Source organism: Lygodium microphyllum, chromosome 20 (assembly GCF_053477565.2).
Source record: "Lygodium microphyllum isolate KBCC chromosome 20, Lygodium_microphyllum_v1.1.10, whole genome shotgun sequence".
Lineage (NCBI taxonomy): Eukaryota > Viridiplantae > Streptophyta > Polypodiopsida > Schizaeales > Lygodiaceae > Lygodium > Lygodium microphyllum.
This window is the reverse complement of record NC_141154.1, coordinates 85,143,231-85,163,049: the sequence shown is the minus strand read 5'-3', so window position 1 is coordinate 85,163,049 and position 19,819 is coordinate 85,143,231. Positions and strand designations below refer to the sequence as shown.

Genomic DNA, 19,819 nt, shown 5'->3' with positions numbered 1-19,819 from the left:
CATGCTCAAATTTACCAAGCCAAATTAAAAGGCAATTGAGGAAAATTTGTCTATTTGATCGATTACTAGAATTATTTCATGACATGAAATGGAGTTATTAACATTTTCAATATGATGAACGTGAGTGTCTATCCATCGTACGACCTTAGTATTATGTTGCCTTATCATGCATTTCAAATTAGCGAGCCTAGAACACCTACCGCCTATCATTATATGGCTGAAGTTATTAAGTGTATTTTTGACTAGTCATGGAAAGAATAGGCATATGTCGCAATTTAGGAAAAATCTTTATTGTAATGGTTCTTGGGAAAAAGTTGTTAACACCCGTAGGAGGTTATCCGAAAAGTAATGGTGGTGTATCAAAAATGAATCTATGGTTTGGCATGTGGCATGTGCTTGCAAGAAAGAATATACCAACACTAACTCTACAATAACCTCATTTAACTACATTGTAGTTATGAAAGGGTTGCAGGGTTTAAACAAAGCATGAGATTCTAAAGTGTAGATAACAAGGTAGTAGACATGATTATTTGAAGTAAGTCCTAGTAGGTCCTAAGAAAGTTGGTATCCAGCTTATCATGTATTTTTACTTTACCAATGAAAGATAGAGTGAGTCGCATGTTTACATGTATTGTGGTAGTAGAAACTATTTTTCTTCTTTAGATCTAGTTTATTATCTCTAGGGAAGGAATCATCCTTGTCGCGAGACAAGCATAGTGAATTATTCAAATCACCTAGGCCGTAAGGGATTCGTATGGGCATGATTCAGTCAATACGATAGATACCCCAAACACTAACTAGGGATTAGCACGTTAAGGACTCGGCCAAGTTTTCCAATTATCGCTAAGTCGAAACCTTCATGCCCAATGGTCCTACCCACATTCCCGAAATGTTGAGTCAATTGGATGCTCGTGCAAACATAATCTAGGGTTTCCACCCTAAGGATTAATCGTTCAAAATGATGAAACTCGAATTAAGTTGGAACCCCTAGGACCAAACGTTGTCGATCTAGTGAAATTAGGGATGGGTTGGGTAAGAAGACACCCTATACCCTGCTTCTCGTCTGAAGATAATTCCGTGACCAGAAAACGCCATTCAATAGTGAAATAATCTCTTGGAATGGGGGCGACACTTGTGCAACAAGTTGCAACGTCGCATAGCCTTGTGGTTTGATCGCAAGAAAGTTTTGCCATTCCTTGGAATGAGGTTGGCAGGTTCTTGCGCAAGTTTAACTTGCAAGGGGAATGGGTAGTCATCCTGTTACTTCGCCCTCATTAGGGAAAATTTGCCAAGTTAAGGGAAGTTAGGTATTTGCTTGGACTCAAATGATTAATCAATAAATTTAAGCGTCATGCCTCCGGGATTTACTATTAATAAAACCTAAGGTATTGGTTAAGTTGGGTTAACAGGGAATGACCCTAACCCAAGGACAATAGGAATCTTGCCAAGTTGCAATTGATTCCGGATCGAATGCTGGATGCATTCGGAGAGAAGGAGTCACTCCTTAACAGTTTGCCAAATAAACTATCACTGGAATTGATTGTGCTTGTAACAGTTTAGAAAGCACTGTTTGCATTGGTTGCTCAAGGAACTAAAGGATGAAAAGATATATAAATGCTTCAGGTTGAAGGCCTGAAGGGAGGGGCAGCTTCAGTTACCCCCGACTGCCTGCCTGACCCTAACCAAGGGGGTTGTTGACCGTGCCGGGAACGTGGACCGAACCCGCCACGAGAGGTCTTTCCGTTGTGATCTACTTGGAGCAGGAGGACGCTTGGGTGCCAGGGGGGGCTCTGGCCGTAAATCCCTCGCCTTCCGGGTCCTGAACAAGAGGTTAACGTGACTCGGGATTGGATCTCGAGGCCCGCATACTAGTCGACGGGCAGAAGCTTGGAATAGTGATCCCTAGCGGATTACTGGATAGCCTTCGGGCGGATTATGGACAAGCCTACGGGCGGAACTCCTTGTATTTCAAAGATAAATGATGATATGATAATAAAGAAGTTGTTTGATACTGTTTTTCTATGTCACGTGATAAGATTACGTGAAGGAACCAGTGCTTAACGGGATTAATCAAGGAAGCTGTTTGTTATATGTCAAATTAATGTGTTAGGTAATTACATAACTAAATCAAACCGAGGAAAGTGCGGAGGATGGACCATGGGTCCGTCCTATGGATGGGTGGTCCCGGTTAGCCGGGAACTTTTCTCAAAAGTCTTGAAAAACAACAGGATGATCATCATCCTCAAAACAAATAACGGGAACGATGACCTAGAAGTACATCTTACCCGATTTACGCTGTTTTAGGGGAACGGAATGGGACTATGCCTTATGGCAGAGAGGTTGAGCCTTGCATCCCTCTCGTTTCCCATTCTCCTTGAACCAAGTGCAGCGTGAATCCGCTTCGGACCTGGCGTTTCTGCGTAAAGTAGATCTCTTGGGTCTGACGCTAGTTGCTGTTAGCTAATGACCAAACAAGAAAAACCCTAATTCCGGTCGATCCTAAGTGGGAAACGGCCAGGATACTTCCGCTACGTGGCAGACGCGGGAAGACCTAGATTGCAAAACCCGTAACATTCCATGGGAGTGCCGGGCGGAGTTTTCTAGACATCCTTCCCGATGGACTGCTAAGACGTGTCCTAGATGATTCTAGTGGACACGTTACAGTTGGTATCATAGCCGACCAACAATGGAATTGTTTCGTGAGATCTCAATAAAATGAAGTAAAGAGATTGTTGCTGTCCAAACATTTCCTCATCTACAATACTGTCTTGCAGAACTATGAAGCGTGGAATAAGTTTTTGGTGTTCCGGATCATGTTCATGACTGCAATGCATTCTCCACATTATAGGCAGAGAATTGAAATGATGAACATCCTGGAGCAGATTTATAATCCATCACCTTTATATATAGAACGAAGATGGACTGGGTCTTCAGGAATCTACTACATAGCTGCCCACCGGTTCGCGTATCTACAAACCAACCTAAAGAGGGTCAAGTGGTTGGAAGATTTGAAAATCGTGAAGCTGTTCATTTTTGTGGAAGCTCACGTAAATTCGACTTTACATATTCAAGGTCGGAGGGTTGAATTGAACTCATATGTATATGAGGAAGTAACCCGTGTAATCCCAGCTGACAGGATTAAGGTGTTGGGCCGCCATGGGAAGTATGGATTCCAGCGGAAAGGATATCCTGAACTTCCGATGAATTATCGATTCCTAAAGATTCATGACCCAAAACCCTACTATTACACAGTTCCTGTGGACAAATCCAATACAATGTTGTTCTCCCCAAACTAAATGTAATGATTGGATTATCATCACACGAGATGTTGTATAAGGCTACGCCATGTAAATATAAATAAGGACTTCTTTTATCAATATCCGATTGTGCATCAGGGTTGTTACGAAAAGTTAAGTAGCTTCATGATTTACGAGATAGATGAACTAAAGATAAGCTAATATCAATTATCATACAATAATGTTAAGAAAACTTTTACTCAGGCACAACCCCAGGTACAGGTTCCAAATTCGCCCCCTACATCAAGTACTGCTGTGATCCAGGAGAATAAGTTCCTCCTCAAGCAGATAAAGCCACCCGAGTTTGACGGGAAGGGCAGATTCGTCCAGTCTGATGCTGAAATTTGGATTGAATCTATGGAGGATTACTTCGAAGCAGCTAGTACTGCACCTACCAATCAGGCCATGCTCGCCAAATTAAAACTCACCGGTGAAGCTAGATTATGGTGGAAACAATGGTGCATGGATCAAGGGACTTCAGAGGGGTCCGTTACCTGGGAGAAGTTAAAGCAAGCCGTGCAGGGGAGATATTTGCCACCTGCATATCGTACACAGAAAATGAATGAGTTCTATGAGCTAAAACAATTAGGACTCACCCTTGACGCTTACTACTCTAAATTTGTCTCACTCTTAAAGTATGCGCCACAAATGGACACGACACAGCAGGTGTCCAAATTTTGCGCGGGCTTAAATCCACCTGTAAATACTCGTCTCGAATCTATGCGACCATCAGACCTTCAGGATGCACTCATTCGAGCGGCACCTATAATTCAGGAAGTGCAAGCTAGACCAAGGGGTATTAAGAATTGGTCTTATAGCGACCCGAACAGAGGAGCATTCAGACCCCAAGTTAAGAGAGTTCAAGGCCACAATCAGGGACAAAGGAAGAAAGCAAGGACAAATAACGTCAATAACTTTGTTCCTACTCACAGTAATGGCCGAAACCTCCGATGTTTCCACTGCAACGAACTCGGTCACTTCAAAAGGCAATGTCCCAAGCTCAGCGAGGGACACCGTCAAGGTGCAGGCCGCGGTCAAGGAGCCGCCACCCGTGGAAGAGGAAGAACTGCCTGCATTACCAATAGGCAAAGATGTGAAGCAGAAGAAGAGGAAGATCCGACTATGGAAGCAGAATTCGAAAGAGCGACAGTCCATGCCGCTTTACACAAGAAGGGGCCGAATCGCCAGTTCTCGGTGATTCAAACACCGTCGGACTATCAAGGTAAAGGCTTCAAAACCTTGATTGATTGTGGCAGTACGCACTCCTTTATCTCACCAGCGTGTGCTAAAAGATTAGGGATAGCCACAGTAGAAGCTCCTACCCTACTTGTGGAATTGGCAAACGGACGTGAGGTAACTTGTACCAGGCAAACTGCTAAGGAGGAGTTCTATCTGAGAGGAAGGAAAACCTCAGTCAAATTCAGAGTCATGAATTTAGGTATCCATGAGTGTCTACTCGGGATGGATTGGCTTAAGCCTAATGACGCCCACATCCACTGTGGAAAGGGTCAAGTTTCCTTTCGAAACTCTGAAAGAGAGTTTGTTACAACTCAAGGTGAGGCAGGAGTGCCAAGAATCCAGTTAGCCAAAGTATCGCGGATCATAAAAGGAGTTAGAAAAGGATTACCTGTTTACCTGATCAAACTCAACAAATTAGATCAAAGGCAAGAGTTTCATGAGGGACCCTCTTGGCTAAAGGAATACGCTGACGTATTCCCTGAGGAATTAACTGAACTTCCACCTCCAAGAGAAGTTGATCATGAAATAAGGCTAATGCCTGGAGCTGCGCCAATTGCCAAGAGACCTTATAGAATGTCCATTCCGGAAGCTATTGAGTTGAAGGAACAACTCAAATAACTGTTAGATTAGGGTTACATCCGGCCTAGCAACTCTCCATGGGGAGCTCCAGTACTATTCCAGAAAAAGAAAGATGGGACACTTCGACTATGTATTGATTACCGTGGGTTGAATCAATCAACAGTCAAGAACAAGTATCCTATTCCTAGAATAGATGAGCTTCTTGATCGCCTTCAAGGTGCAAAGATCTTCTCCAAAATTGATCTCAGGTCAGGTTACTATCAAATCAGGATCAAGGATGAAGATATTCCAAAAACGGCCTTCAATACAAGATATGGGCACTTTGAATTCTTGGTTATGTCATTCGGGCTTACAAATGCACCTGCCACCTTCAATAGATTAATGCAGGATATTTTTAGACCATATCTTGATGATTTCGTGCTTGTCTTCTTCGATGACACTTTAGTTTATTCTAAACAGGAAGAAGATCATGAACCTCAACTTCGGATTGTCCTTGAAACAATGAGGTCTCATAAGCTGTATGCAAAAATGAAGAAGTGTGCATTCTTCAAACGTCAGATTGAATATCTAGGATTCATAGTATCATCAGAAGGAATATCAGTAGACCCAGCCAAAGTCAGAGATGTGCTTGAATGGCCAATACCAGTATCTGTCAAAGAAATACGTAGTTTTCTTGGCTTGACGGGATGGTATAGGGTCTTTATCAAAAACTATGCTTTGATTGCAGCACCTCTTACCGACTTACTAAAGAAGCAGACTTCTATTACATGGTCAACTCCCGAGCAAAATAGCTTCGACCAATTGAAGCAATGTTTGGTATCAGCACCTATTCTAAAACTTCCTGACCTCAATAAGGAGTTCGAGGTAGTAACTGATGCCAGCATTCTTGCCTTGGGGTGTGTACTTATGCAGGAAGGTCATCCAGTAGCATATTCTTCAAGGAAATTGAAGAGTCATGAAAAGAATTATGCCACGCATGATCTGGAGTTATTAGCTGTCATCCATGCTCTAAAGCTTTGGAGACATTACCTGTTGGGTAACAGGTTTACTCTGGTAACCGATCATAAGAGTCTCAAATGGATTTTTACCCAGAACGAGCTCAACATGAGGCAACGTCGATGGATTGAAGTATTGGAGGAATATGATTTTGAAATCAAGTATCGACCAGGGAAAGAGAATGTAGTTGCCGATGCACTCAGTCGCAAGGCATTCTTAAATTCCCTAATCTTGCAGAATCCATCAACGGCCAGATCTCTGGCTACAAAGGTATCTATGCCAAGCAACCCTATACTCGAACTAGCTAGAGAGGAAGCATGCCATGATTTGGCCTACCAAACCATGATAAAGGAAATATCTACCAAGGAGCAGAATCTGAAGTCACAAGCTAAGTATCGGGAATTTTCCATTGATAATGGACTTGTCTACTACAGAACAAGGCTATGTATACCAACAAGCCAGTCACTTAAGCAGAAGATATTATGGGAAGCTCATGATTCCCCTTTCGCAGGACATCCTGGCTATGCAAAAACTCTTAATGCCGTTAGGAAGAGCTACCATTGGGAGAGGCTCAAAGGTGACGTTCTCAAATATGTCACTGAATGTTTGTCTTGCCAACGTATCAAGGCTGAACATGTCATGATGCCAGGAAAATTGCAACCACTTGACATTCCCCAAATGAAATGGGAATTCATCAGTATGGATTTTGTGGTGGGTTTACCCCAAGTCCAAGGAGGATACAACTCCATTATGGTTGTAGTTGACATGCTTACTAAGGTTGCACACCTGATTCCAGTAAAGACAAACTATAAAGCCTCCGACATTGCAAGAGTGTTTATCAAGGAGATATTCAAGTTACATGGGTTACCTAGAAGGATCATTAGCGATCGAGACTCTCTCTTCACTTCACACTTCTGGAGAGCTATCTTTGAAGCTGTTGGAACTCAACTCTGTTTTAGCACTGCCTACCATCCCCAAACGGATGGACAAACAGAGTGAGTAAATCAAATCATTGAGGATATGCTTAGGGCTTACTGCTGTCGAGAGCCAAAGAGGTGGATTCAGTACTTGCCGTTAGTGGAATTTGCCTACAATGCTTCTTACCAGCAGAGCATTCAAATGACCCCTTTCCAGGCATTGTATGGTCATGATTGTCGAAGTCCCCTAAACTTTTCTGATCCTACCCTAAGAGTGGAAGCTTCAAGACAAATGTTGGAAGACATGGATGACCAAATAAGGTCAATAAGACAAGACATACAAGCAGCCAAAGATAGACAAAAGGCATATGCGGATTTGAAGCGCCAAGAGAGGATCTTCGGAGAAGGAGACATGGTCTTCATTCGTGTACGCCCAAAAAGGAGTTCTCTATCTCTAGGACAATGCAAGAAGCTAAGTCCAAGGTATTGTGGGCCGTATAAAATCCTCAAATGCCTGGGACCCAATGCTTATAAATTGCAACTTCCGGATAACCTAAAAGTTCACAATGTATTCCATATTAGTCTCTTAAAAAAATATGTGCCCAACCCCAATCATGTACTCGATGACCAACAAATTGTAATGCCTAGTCAAGGAGTCCTTGAACTAAGACCGGAAAAGATTTTAGATGTTAGGGAGAGACAGTTGAGATCTAGAACCTTGAAAGAATGCCTCGTCCAGTGGAAGGATTATCCCGAAGAGGATGCTACCTGGATGGATGAAAGCTCTCTCAACCTTCAATATCCCCAATTTATCTCGAGATGAGGACATCTCGATTCTTCTAAGGGGGAGAGAATGTAATATTCCCACCCGTGAATACTGACTTTCCGCACATGACGTAAACCTTGTGCAAAGGTTATCTCTCGTATTGAAATTATCGGCGGTGTAATGTGTGATCTGCACGCGAGAAATGGGGTCCTCCGCATTGGTAAATCAAACCCGAAAGTTCGAAACCGCAAGTCTCACATAAACACCCTCTTGGAAGGGGCAATTTGAATATTCAAGGCAAATTTTTTTTATTTTTATCCCTTTTTCCCCAGCCGATGCACGACTGGAGAAAAGGGAGTGTGGGGGAATGGGTCAAGGTAGAGTCGTGGGCTGCATGGGAGGGGAGGGGAACCCATGCAGTGGCCACGTGGTGGAGCTCACCTCTCCCCCCCCCTAGGCCTATAAAAACCCCCTCCCCAGGGAGCCAGGGGCAGGGGGGAGGGTGGTGGCGTGAGAGAAGGACGATCGAAAGGAGAGAAGGGAGCGTGACCACGTTGCAGCCAAGCAGATCGCCGCCACAGTCCATCAGGCCGCCGCCCGTCCTCGCCTCGATCACGCCTTTTTTTTCCCAATCATTGGGACCCCCCCCCCCCCCCCCCCCCCCAGACGTTGCTGCAAACTCCCAGAAGCTTCTTAGAAGCTTCTTTAAGAAGCTTCTAAGGGGAGGCCATAAGCCTTGGTCCTATGCGGGCCTTTCAGTTTTAAAACCGGGCCTATCAATACTCGAAAACCCGTGAGGCCGGTACTTCCAAGGATCCGCACCTTGGAAGGGATCTCCAGCGTACAATTTTGAAGCGCTCGCAACAGTTGGAGAAGACTCACCGAACGAGTAAGGGTAAAGGCAAACCCGAAGTCCGTAAGCGCTAACGATGGCTCCCAAGAAGACGCAAGGCGCGCCTGCGGGAGGTTCATCTCCTAGCATTCAAGTGGACATCTCCCCGAGCCCACAGACCCAGGTTTTATGATTTTTGATTCTACGCAAAAGTAATGCATTAGGTATGATAACTCTCACGGAATAGAAAGCACCTATGCATGTTCAAATTTACCAAGCCAAATTAAAAGGCAATTGAGGAAAATTTGTCTATTTGATCGATTACTAGAATTATTTCATGACATGAAATGGAGTTATTAACATTTTCAATATGATGAACGTGAGTGTCTATCCATCGTACGACCTTAGTATTATGTTGCCTTATCATGCATTTCAAATTAGCGAGCCTAGAACACCTACCGCCTATCATTATATGGCTGAAGTTATTAAGTGTATTTTTGACTAGTCATGGAAAGAATAGGCATATGTCGCAATTTAGGAAAAATCTTTATTGTAATGGTTCTTGGGAAAAAGTTGTTAACACCCGTAGGAGGTTATCCGAAAAGTAATGGTGGTGTATCAAAAATGAATCTATGGTTTGGCATGTGGTATGTGCTTGCAAGAAAGAATATACCAACACTAACTCTACAATAACCTCATTTAACTACATTGTAGTTATGAAAGGGTTGCAGGGTTTAAACAAAGCATGAGATTCTAAAGTGTAGATAACAAGGTAGTAGACATGATTATTTGAAGTAAGTCCTAGTAGGTCCTAAGAAAGTTGGTATCCAGCTTATCATGTATTTTTACTTTACCAATGAAAGATAGAGTGAGTCGCATGTTTACATGTATTGTGGTAGTAGAAACTATTTTTCTTCTTTAGATCTAGTTTATTATCTCTAGGGAAGGAATCATCCTTGTCGCGAGACAAGCATAGTGAATTATTCAAATCACCTAGGCCGCAAGGGATTCGTATGGGCATGATTCAGTCAATACGATAGATACCCCAAACACTAACTAGGGATTAGCACGTTAAGGACTCGGCCAAGTTTTCCAATTATCGCTAAGTCGAAACCTTCATGCCCAATGGTCCTACCCACATTCCCGAAATGTTGAGTCAATTGGATGCTCGTGCAAACAATAATCTAGGGTTTCCACCCTAAGGATTAATCGTTCAAAATGATGAAACTCGAATTAAGTTGGAACCCCTAGGACCAAACGTTGTCGATCTAGTGAAATTAGGGATGGGTTGGGTAAGAAGACACCCTATACCCTGCTTCTCGTCTGAAGATAATTCCGTGACCAGAAAACGCCATTCAATAGTGAAATAATCTCTTGGAATGGGGGCGACACTTGTGCAACAAGTTGCAACGTCGCATAGCCTTGTGGTTTGATCGCAAGAAAGTTTTGCCATTCCTTGGAATGAGGTTGGCAGGTTCTTGCGCAAGTTTAACTTGCAAGGGGAATGGGTAGTCATCCTGTTACTTCGCCCTCATTAGGGAAAATTTGCCAAGTTAAGGGAAGTTAGGTATTTGCTTGGACTCAAATGATTAATCAATAAATTTAAGCGTCATGCCGCCGGGATTTACTATTAATAAAACCTAAGGTATTGGTTATGTTGGGTTAACAGGGAATGACCCTAACCCAAGGACAATAGGAATCTTGCCAAGTTGCAATTGATTCCGGATCGAATGCTGGATGCATTCGGAGAGAAGGAGTCACTCCTTAACAGTTTGCCAAATAAACTATCACTGGAATTGATTGTGCTTGTAACAGTTTAGAAAGCACTGTTTGCATTGGTTGCTCAAGGAACTAAAGGATGAAAAGATATATAAATGCTTCAGGTTGAAGGCCTGAAGGGAGGGGCAGCTTCAGTTACCCCCGACTGCCTGCCTGACCCTAACCAAGGGGGTTGTTGACCGTGCCGGGAACGTGGACCGAACCCGCCACGAGAGGTCTTTCCGTTGTGATCTACTTGGAGCAGGAGGACGCTTGGGTGCCAGGGGGGGCTCTGGCCGTAAATCCCTCGCCTTCCGGGTCCTGCACAAGAGGCTAACGTGACTCGGGATTGGATCTCGAGGCCCGCATACTAGTCGACGGGCAGAAGCTTGGAATAGTGATCCCTAGCGGATTACTGGATAGCCTTCGGGCGGATTATGGACAAGCCTACGGGCGGAACTCCTTGTATTTCAAAGATAAATGATGATATGATAATAAAGAAGTTGTTTGATACTGTTTTTCTATGTCATGTGATAAGATTACGTGAAGGAACCACTGCTTAACGGGATTAATCAAGGAAGCTGTTTGTTATATGTCAAATTAATGTGTTAGGTAATTACATAACTAAATCAAACCGAGGAAAGTGCGGAGGATGGACCATGGGTCCGTCCTATGGATGGGTGGTCCCGGTTAGCCGGGAACTTTTCTCAAAAGTCTTGAAAAACAACAGGATGATCATCATCCTCAAAACAAATAACGGGAACGATGACCTAGAAGTACATCTTACCCGATTTACGCTGTTTTAGGGGAACGGAATGGGACTATGCCTTATGGCAGAGAGGTTGAGCCTTGCATCCCTCTCGTTTCCCATTCTCCTTGAACCAAGTGCAGCGTGAATCCGCTTCGGACCTGGCGTTTCTGCGTAAAGTAGATCGCTTGGGTCTGACGCTAGTTGCTGTTAGCTAATGACCAAACAAGAAAAATCCTAATTCCGGTCGATCCTAAGTGGGAAACGGCCAGGATACTTCCGCTACGTGGCAGACGCGGGAAGACCTAGATTGCAAAACCCGTAACATTCCATGGGAGTGCCGGGCGGAGTTTTCTAGACATCCTTCCCGATGGACTGCTAAGACGTGTCCTAGATGATTCTAGTGGACACGTTACAGTTAATTTGCATAAGGTTGCTTTGAGACTAGCACTTTTGCAGACACTGTGTAGAGAGTCATCCCTAGTCAGATTTTGCCAAATTTTTCATAGAAAGGATTGCTATCTCTCATGGTGGCATGGCTATTTACGCTTCTTGGTGGCATGTGCTTAATTCCATGAGGCCTATTAAGGTCTCCCAATCTTTTCTTCTTTCTCATTTGATTGCATCTTGGCAAGAGATGTTATGTTTTGTAGTTTGGCGCCCTTCTGATTTTCGTAAGAGGAGAATTTGCCACAAGGAGAAGTACTAGCTACCTCTAAGTTGTTGGATTGGCCTGATAAAGACTTGCAGTGAGACAAATTTAATCGGATGGCTCGTTTGGGGTTGCAGACAGTCCATGATGGTGCCATTCTTGGGCAGCTCCGTCTTGATTCTTTCGGCGTATTTGTCAGCACTTTCGGGTTCCTTGAGGATATCATGACATTTGGTCGTCCATACAGGACAGACTTCTGAGGTTCTCTCCTTTGCTTGTGTTACAACCATCGTCTCCTTGGCGAGATTGGATGTTTGTGCTTCTTGATGATTTCGAGAAAAGGTCAGCTAATCAAATATATCTTCAGATGGTGGAGGCCAAGAGATGGGTCACTGGAAAGGCTAATAAATTATGGCATATTAGAGATAGCAAAAAGAAGTGGTAGGAAAGATTCATCCAACTCTGGAAGTCTAAGGTTCCTTATTAGGGTAAAGTGTGTTGAGTGCATGGCTAGTAGAAAATTTGCAATAGGGGAAGTGTGCAGGTGAGTGAGAGTGAGAGTGACAGAGAGAGTATGAGTTGATTTGGGTGTACCAACAACGTGTTGGTACACAAAGAATAAAATGTATTATATTTAGGGCGTGTAAGGGTGCATTCACATGTACAACATAATAATACATGCGTACAATACACGGAGGTGAATAAAGGACCTTTACATCCCAACAACCTTCCACTTAAAGGTCCGAAGTGAACCTTCAACCAACTCCCACTAGTCGTATGCAATGCTCATGCTGAGACTTGCTTAAACTTTTAGTGAGAACGTCTGCAGGGTTGTCTTGTGTTTTGATCTTGGTTAATGTGATTAGACCATCTTCTAGAATCTGCCTGATAAAGTGATATCGCACATCTATATGCTTTGTGCGTAAATGATACATGGTATTCTTAGCTAGATACACATCACTTTGGCTATCACATACCAACATTAGAGTATTCATAGACATGCCAAGATCCTCAGCAAGTCTGCTCAACGATATAGCTTTCTTAGAAGCTTCAGTAGCTGATATGTATTCAGCTTCAGTAGTACTAAGTGCTACGATGTTTTGCAACCTGGAGCACCAAGAGACGGCCCCACCAACAACCGTAAAGACATACCCGCTAGTGGACCTGCGAGTGTCCAAGTCACTTGCCGTGTTTGCATCACAATAACCCTGTAGACTAAGTGTACCCTACCCATAGCAAATATACTCTCTTTGTGTACCATTTAGATATCTAAGAATACACTTGACAGCCTCCCAATGTGGTTTGCTAGGATTTGACATAAACCTGCCGATAACTCCCACTGCATGGGTAATGTTTGCGAGTAGCGACTATAGCATACATAAGAGAGCCACAAGTTGATGCATAAGGGACTCCCTTCATAGCATTGGCATGGAGCCATCTTTTGGTCTGTTGGCTTTACTAAGCCTAAGATATGGAGATAAGGGCACCCCAAGTGGCTTAGCTTCAGCCATGTTAAATCTGTCCAGTACCTTTTCAATGTACTTCTCTTGAGATAAGAACAATTTCTGCGTTCTATCCGTGCGAATCCTCATACACAATACATGCTCTGTATTCCCCAAATCTTTCATACAGAAAGCTGATTTCAGTTGATCTTTGAGAGCATCCAAGCTAGTCTTTCTTTTCCCAGCTAGCAACGTATCATCCATATACAAAACAAGTATGATGGGGTTGCCATCTGTATCCTTTTTCATGTACAAACAATGATCTGCATGGTTGCGTGTAAACCCATGAGAGAGCATAAAAGTGTCAAACTTTTTGTATCACTGCCGTGGTGCTTGCTTTAGTCTATATAAGCTGCGTTTTAGTTTACACACCAACTGCTCTTTTCCTAGAACTACAAAGCCCTCAGACTGTTTCATGTAGATCTCCTCATCAATGTCACCATGCAAAAAAGCTGTTTTCACATCCATTTGGTACAGCTCTAAATCCAATACAGTAGTGAGAGCAAAAGCACATGTAGAGTAGTCATCTTCACAACAGGTGAGAAGACCTCTTGGAAGTCAATCCCTTCCTTCTGTGCATACCCTTTGGCAACCAATCTTGCCTTGTACTTGGGTTTCCCATCAATTGTCTTTACTCTGTAAACCCATTTGTTTGGAAGAGGCTTTTTTCCTTTTGGGCAACAACACAAGATTCCAAGTATCATTAGTATACAGAGATTTAATCTCTTCCTGCATAGCTAGCTCCCACTTACTACTGAATTTGCATGACTTAGCCTCTTTATATGTAAGAGGCTCACCTTCATCTGTAAGCATCACATAGTGCAAAGAGGGGTCGTGCCTATGTGGTTGCCTTCTTAAACGTGTAGACCTGTGTACCCAATTATCTACATTCTCAGGAATCGGGTCTACATCTGGAGGCATGCTATCTTTAGCATTTATTGGCTGCCGTAAGCCATTTTCAGCATGCTGTTCATGCTGTACAACACCTTCATTTTTATTTCCACCACTTGCATTTTCATAATTACCAAGTCTATCTTGCTATCCATGACCTCCTTGTACTCCTATTTGTTACCCATCATAATTTGGCACAAAAATAACCCGCTGATCATCAGTTTCAGCGTGTGGTACAACATCATGAGGTTCATCATTTGAAGTAATAGATGGCTGCAAATTCTGAAATTTGACATTTTTCATGTCTTCATCGGAGGCTAAAGTACTTTTCAGCAACTTTGCCTCATTAAACACAACATTACGGCTGCGAACAATTTTCTTGGACTGTGGTAACCACACTCTGTAGCCAAATTCACCCTCATCACCATAGCCCATGAAAATGCCTTTGGTGGATGTTGGGTCAAGTTTACTCCTCAACTCATGTCTAATATGCACAAAAGCATCACAACTGAATATCAGTAGATGGTCATATGAGGCCGATTTGCCAGACCAAACCTCCTCAGGGATGCCATTATTTAAGGACTTGTTTGGAGAGCGGTTGCAAATGTGAACCGCGGTTTTAAGTTTCTCTCCCCAAAATTCGTGGGGAGATTAGCAATGGACAGCATGCACTACATTCTCTCACATAAGGTCCTATTGTATCTTTCAGCCACACCATTTGAAAAAGGGTTGTAAGGAGCTGTAAGCTCCCTCTTGATTCCATGCAAGTCACAAAAAGGCTTAAACTCAGTAGATGTGAACTCTTCCCCCTTATTGGTTCTTAAGCATTTCAACTTTCTACCTGTCTGAGTGGTCACAAATGCATGAAAATTTTTAAAAACAACAAACACTTCACTTTTCTTTTTCAACAGATAAACCCAAATCTTCATGGAACAATCATCAATAAAATAGACAAAATATGCAGTACCACCCAATGATTTCACAGGCATACTACATATATCAAAATGCAATAAGTCCAAGACATTGGACTAATGGGAGACACCAGAGTAAAAGGAATTTTTCATTTGCCTTCCAAATCGACAGTCATTATATAAAAATCAATTTTAGAGACTTTTCCATCAACCCTCTTCAAAGAAGTAAGGACATCAAGTCCTTTCTGGCTCATATGGCCTAATCTCTTGTGCCACAACTCCAAATGACAGCCAATTTCAGCAATTGCAAGAAACTTGCCATTCAAAGCTTTACAGTGCAAACAATACAAAGTGTCCTTCTTGGTTCCTTTTGCAATCAACATGGAGCCCTTTTTCGTTTTCCACAAACCACCACCAAATAGTGTAGTGTAACTATGCAAGTCAAGCTGACCAACAAATAGTAAACTCTTCTTGATGCCAGACATATATCTGACATCTTTCAACACAAGCTCTTGCCAAAGACAAGTGTACAGTGCCTATTCCATCAATACTGCAAGCATAGTTATTTCCAAGATAGACTTTAATGTAACTACCTGCATTGAACATAGCAAAAAACTCCAAGCAAGGAGTACATGAAAAGAGGCACCAGAGTTTACAATCCAAGTCTGAGTGACACCATCATCAACTGACAAAAGTGCATCAATCACATCAACCTCGGTAATCTGCATATCTTGCATGTGACATACAAGGGCATCATAATCTACTGCACATAGTACATTAGCCTCTGCATCCGAGAGCTCCTCTATGACTACATTGGAGGCCACATTGGCCTTTTCCTTGCCTTTGGCTGCCTCATATGCATCTGCCTTATCCTCTTTCTTCGTTATTTTCTCCTGCATTCTTCTTTTTCTCTTGTTCCTTCTTATAGTACCTGCAATCAAGCTTCTTGTGGCTCTTCCGACCACACTGATAGCAAGTAACATCACTCTTTTCCTTTCCTTTGCTCTTGCTTCTGCTTCTCTGTCCAGCATTTGCATTTTTCTTTTCAGCCCTGCCTCTAACATTATAAGCTGAGTTCGTGTCTTCTCCACTAGACTTACGTCTAATTTCTTCATTCAAGATTGAACCCCACGCACCATCATATGAGAGATTGGGGTTATTACTTCTATATTGCATGACCGGTATCTAAGCCCTTAATGTCAGTCAAAATATCATTAGTGATACCCATCTTTATATAAGCCACAACCTTTTTGTTGACTTTGGCCCAATCTGCATTAGACATTTGTGTGGGTTTATCTTTCTGCAAAGCATCCTCATAATCCTTTAAGAATAATATGCCTTGCATACAGCCTTTCCAAAGGTCAAAACCTTGACCATCAAACTAATAACTATACGATGGGACTATACTAGGGTTGAACCATGTGTAGTGTTGTTACATCGATAGAAAAGAAAAGGAAAGGAAAGGAGAACTAGATCTGATAGAACCATGTACAAAAGTGTGGTGGAGACTATGGGCTGTAGCTGATCTCAAGATCTGCACATGATCTCAGCTATGATGCGGTCCCTAGCTGCTTCACTGATATACGTGGTGGTGAGTCTTCGGTGTCTCGTGATAACGGCTCTAATCCGACTGTGGTGTGGCCTCCTCAGACGTGGTCCTAGTAGACGGGGTCGTCGTGCTCGGCGAAGGGAAATGGCTCTATCCAATGTGACTCCACAGCATGCCCTGTAAGGTGTCTGGCAGGGTGGCTGTCTCTACTAGGTTGGTAGTGTCAATAGGGTGGGCTCTGTAGAAGAAGTCTATCGCTGCTCTCTGTGTGTGTCCCTCTGGATGAGTTGGCCTCCTTTCTCGCAGTAGTGCAGTTCGGCGCCTCTTGAGCTCCAAGAGGAAAAAACCTAGGCATCTTTGGTCCTCGTACTCCATGACGCGACAAAGGGGTCCAAATCCATCATGGAAGAGACAGTGGTACCGTCCTCGTATGTCATAGTATATTGTGCATTTGCATATGTAGTGCTCCTTCGTCTCAGGCTCTTGACCACAAAGCTGGCAAGTCCTATCCTCTGCTAGGGTATTTGTCCATTTGCCTGTCTCTATTTGAAGCCTATGTCATGGACAAGGCAGATAAAGTATGGCACATTTGGGAAAGCAAAAAGAAGTGGCATGACAAATTTATCTAGCTCTAGAAATCTAAGGTTCCGTATCAGGGAAAAGTGTTTATGTGGAGCCTACTTATTGGGGTTCTTCCTACTGGGAATGTGCTGCATGCTCGTAAGATCTTTGTTGGGCGATGCATATTCTGTACTACATGTGATGAGACAGTGCTTCTTCTTTTTGTCTCCTGCCCTGTTGCAAAACAGATTTGCAGTTTTGTTTTCCGTGTCTGGTCCTCGTTGACTCGTCACCGGATTTCAACTCGTTCATGGATTTTTGGGAAGATGACCTCCATGACCTCTTTGAGTTTGGATTATTCCTGCCTTTTCCATTTCTTCAGATGGACAGCCTTGTGGCATATTTGGCGTACTCGGAATGCCTTCATTTTTGATTCAATATCTGGGATTCATGGTCATGTGGCTTAAATCTGAGGTTTAGTGTTGTGGCAAATCACCTCTATGGTGTCTGCTGACCTGGTTCTTCTTGATATTGCTACTCCCCGGCTAGACATTGTTTGCTCCACACCAGCTGTGCTTTCAGTGTGATATTTTTGTGTGGACTTTCCTTCATGACTATTATTTTCCGTTTTTTTCTAAGCCGACCTGATGGTCTGATGTAAATATTTACTAAATTCAATTATCTTCACAAAAAAAAAGAGAGAGGGGTCCTAGAAGTGATATGTTGCTGGCCATCTTAACCTTCACAAGGCTTTAGCCAACCAAGTATACCATCCCATGATTAAGGATCATCATTGGTTGGTCACCAAAGCCAATGCGATTTGGGGTATGCATAAATCTAAGGCCTAGTCAAAGATGATTGTGATGAAGGGATGGCTGAAGAAGACACCTTTTAAATGCGAGGTCTTTTGTTGGCAAGTGATCATTGGTCTACTGCCCCTTGCTTTGGCTCTTTCAAAGTGCAGAATATCGAATGGTAACTACTTTTGCACAAGTGTGGAGTCCTCATGCCATAGTTTTATTTCTTGCCCTTTAGCTAGGAAAATCTGGACTCTCTTGTCGGATTATTGGAGAGCTGTGACTGGCCCATTGCTGCACCCCTCTGATTGGGTTTTTGCCAAGCCAAAATATCCCACCTTGGTGCAGCCACATGAATATTATGTTTCACTTTCTCAGATTTTGGGGTTGCTGGCATAATTGGGTCACCTAGAATGCTTGCCTCTGATTTTGTTGGGGGTGTCCAGGGACATGTTGCCAGAATCAAGGGTCTTCTACACTAGCAGTTAGAGCTTATCTAGCATGCTGATCTTCTCCCTAGGGAGGATTTAGTTCCTTGGCATACAGCAATCTCTTCCATGATTTTGTATCTCTTCCATCATTTGACTTTTTGTACTCATTCTGTGACTTGATATAACACACACACACACACACACACACACACACACACACACACAAGCTTTAAAACTCAACATTTCAGGAGAAGCATTTTGTTCCAAATATAACTGGAAAGATTTCTCATTGAAAGAATAGTTCTATATCCACCTGTATCTAGAATCTGAAGATAAGAAACATTTGGGTGGTTTGTGACAATATCCAGGTTTAATCCCCTCTGACAGTCCGTATGCTACCAATGAAGTTGATGGTACATATGTGTTCGAATTCGCTAGGCCGCTTCGCACATCAGACCGCCTGCAGCAGGTATGGTTAGAAGTAGGCAATTTTGGAATGAAAGTAAAAATGGTTTAATTGCAGGATAGCAAGTTTACTGTGCACACCATCTTTGGTGTTTTAACAACTTATCCTTGTTTCAATACTTCTTCAGGATGCACAGTTCACCATTGGAGGAACACATCGCTTCATTACAGCTTTTTGGTACCCTGTGAATAAGATTGGGTGGAAAGCATCTGGGCACTACTCTGCCAGTTGTGATTGGATTCCTTTATCCATTCTTCCAGCCACATCAAAATCTGTAGGGTCCAAAAATAATACATTAAACGTCTTAAGCACCTTCACATTCCTTTTATCTTTAGGGGCATTTGGTGTGTCCATTGCAGTGTGGTGGTGGTCACGGACACGAAAGCATACACAATTTCAAGCTCTTGATGCTGATGGTGTAGAGCTTGTAACAGGACGTTGATTTTTGTTTCAGATGGCATATTGTTACACAAGCATTACGAACTTCAGCTTTAAGGTTCCGAGTAGCTGCTGATGCTAGTTAATATAATGTCTCATCACAATTTTGGTAGAAAGACACTGTAAATAAGAGATTCATCATTACAGACATTTTAGTGTCTTAAAGTAGTTGCTAGCTTGCTTGCTTTTCTGGGCAATATTAAAAGTTTATTCAGCTACTATCCTACTTACTGTTCTGTGCAATAGTAAAAATGTATTGATAAAGTAGATGCCTTATACAAGGCAGTTGACAATTTAATGTCCGCACATCTTGAGGTTTTAATGGTGGACTTGTTTCTGTGAAGCTGCATGCTTGCCATGGTTGAATAAATCAACAAAAGAATCCAAAGTGTTTTGAGGCCAAAGGAAAAAAATAATACCTCATACAGCTGTGTAAGAAAACGAAGGTTTTCTTTTGTAATGTGAAAATATAGTATAAAGAGATTAACAT

The 19,819-nt window shown here is 42.7% G+C and overlaps 1 protein-coding gene across 2 annotated transcripts in view; it reads left to right on the top strand.

The window, feature by feature from the left end:
- Window positions 1–19,616, top strand: part of LOC148019100 (heme binding protein) — a 97,476-nt gene extending 77,860 nt beyond the window's left edge. The window contains exons 7-8 of one of the 2 annotated variants that reach the window (XM_087701685.1): window positions 18,794–18,894; window positions 19,019–19,616. In XM_087701685.1, the coding sequence (XP_087557811.1) occupies window positions 18,794–18,894; window positions 19,019–19,333 (416 nt within the window). In that variant the 3' untranslated portion in view covers window positions 19,334–19,616. The remainder of the gene's footprint in view (window positions 1–18,793; window positions 18,895–19,018) is intronic. The other variant, XM_087701681.1, reaches the window with a different exon arrangement.
- The last annotated feature ends 203 nt before the right edge of the window (window positions 19,617–19,819 follow it).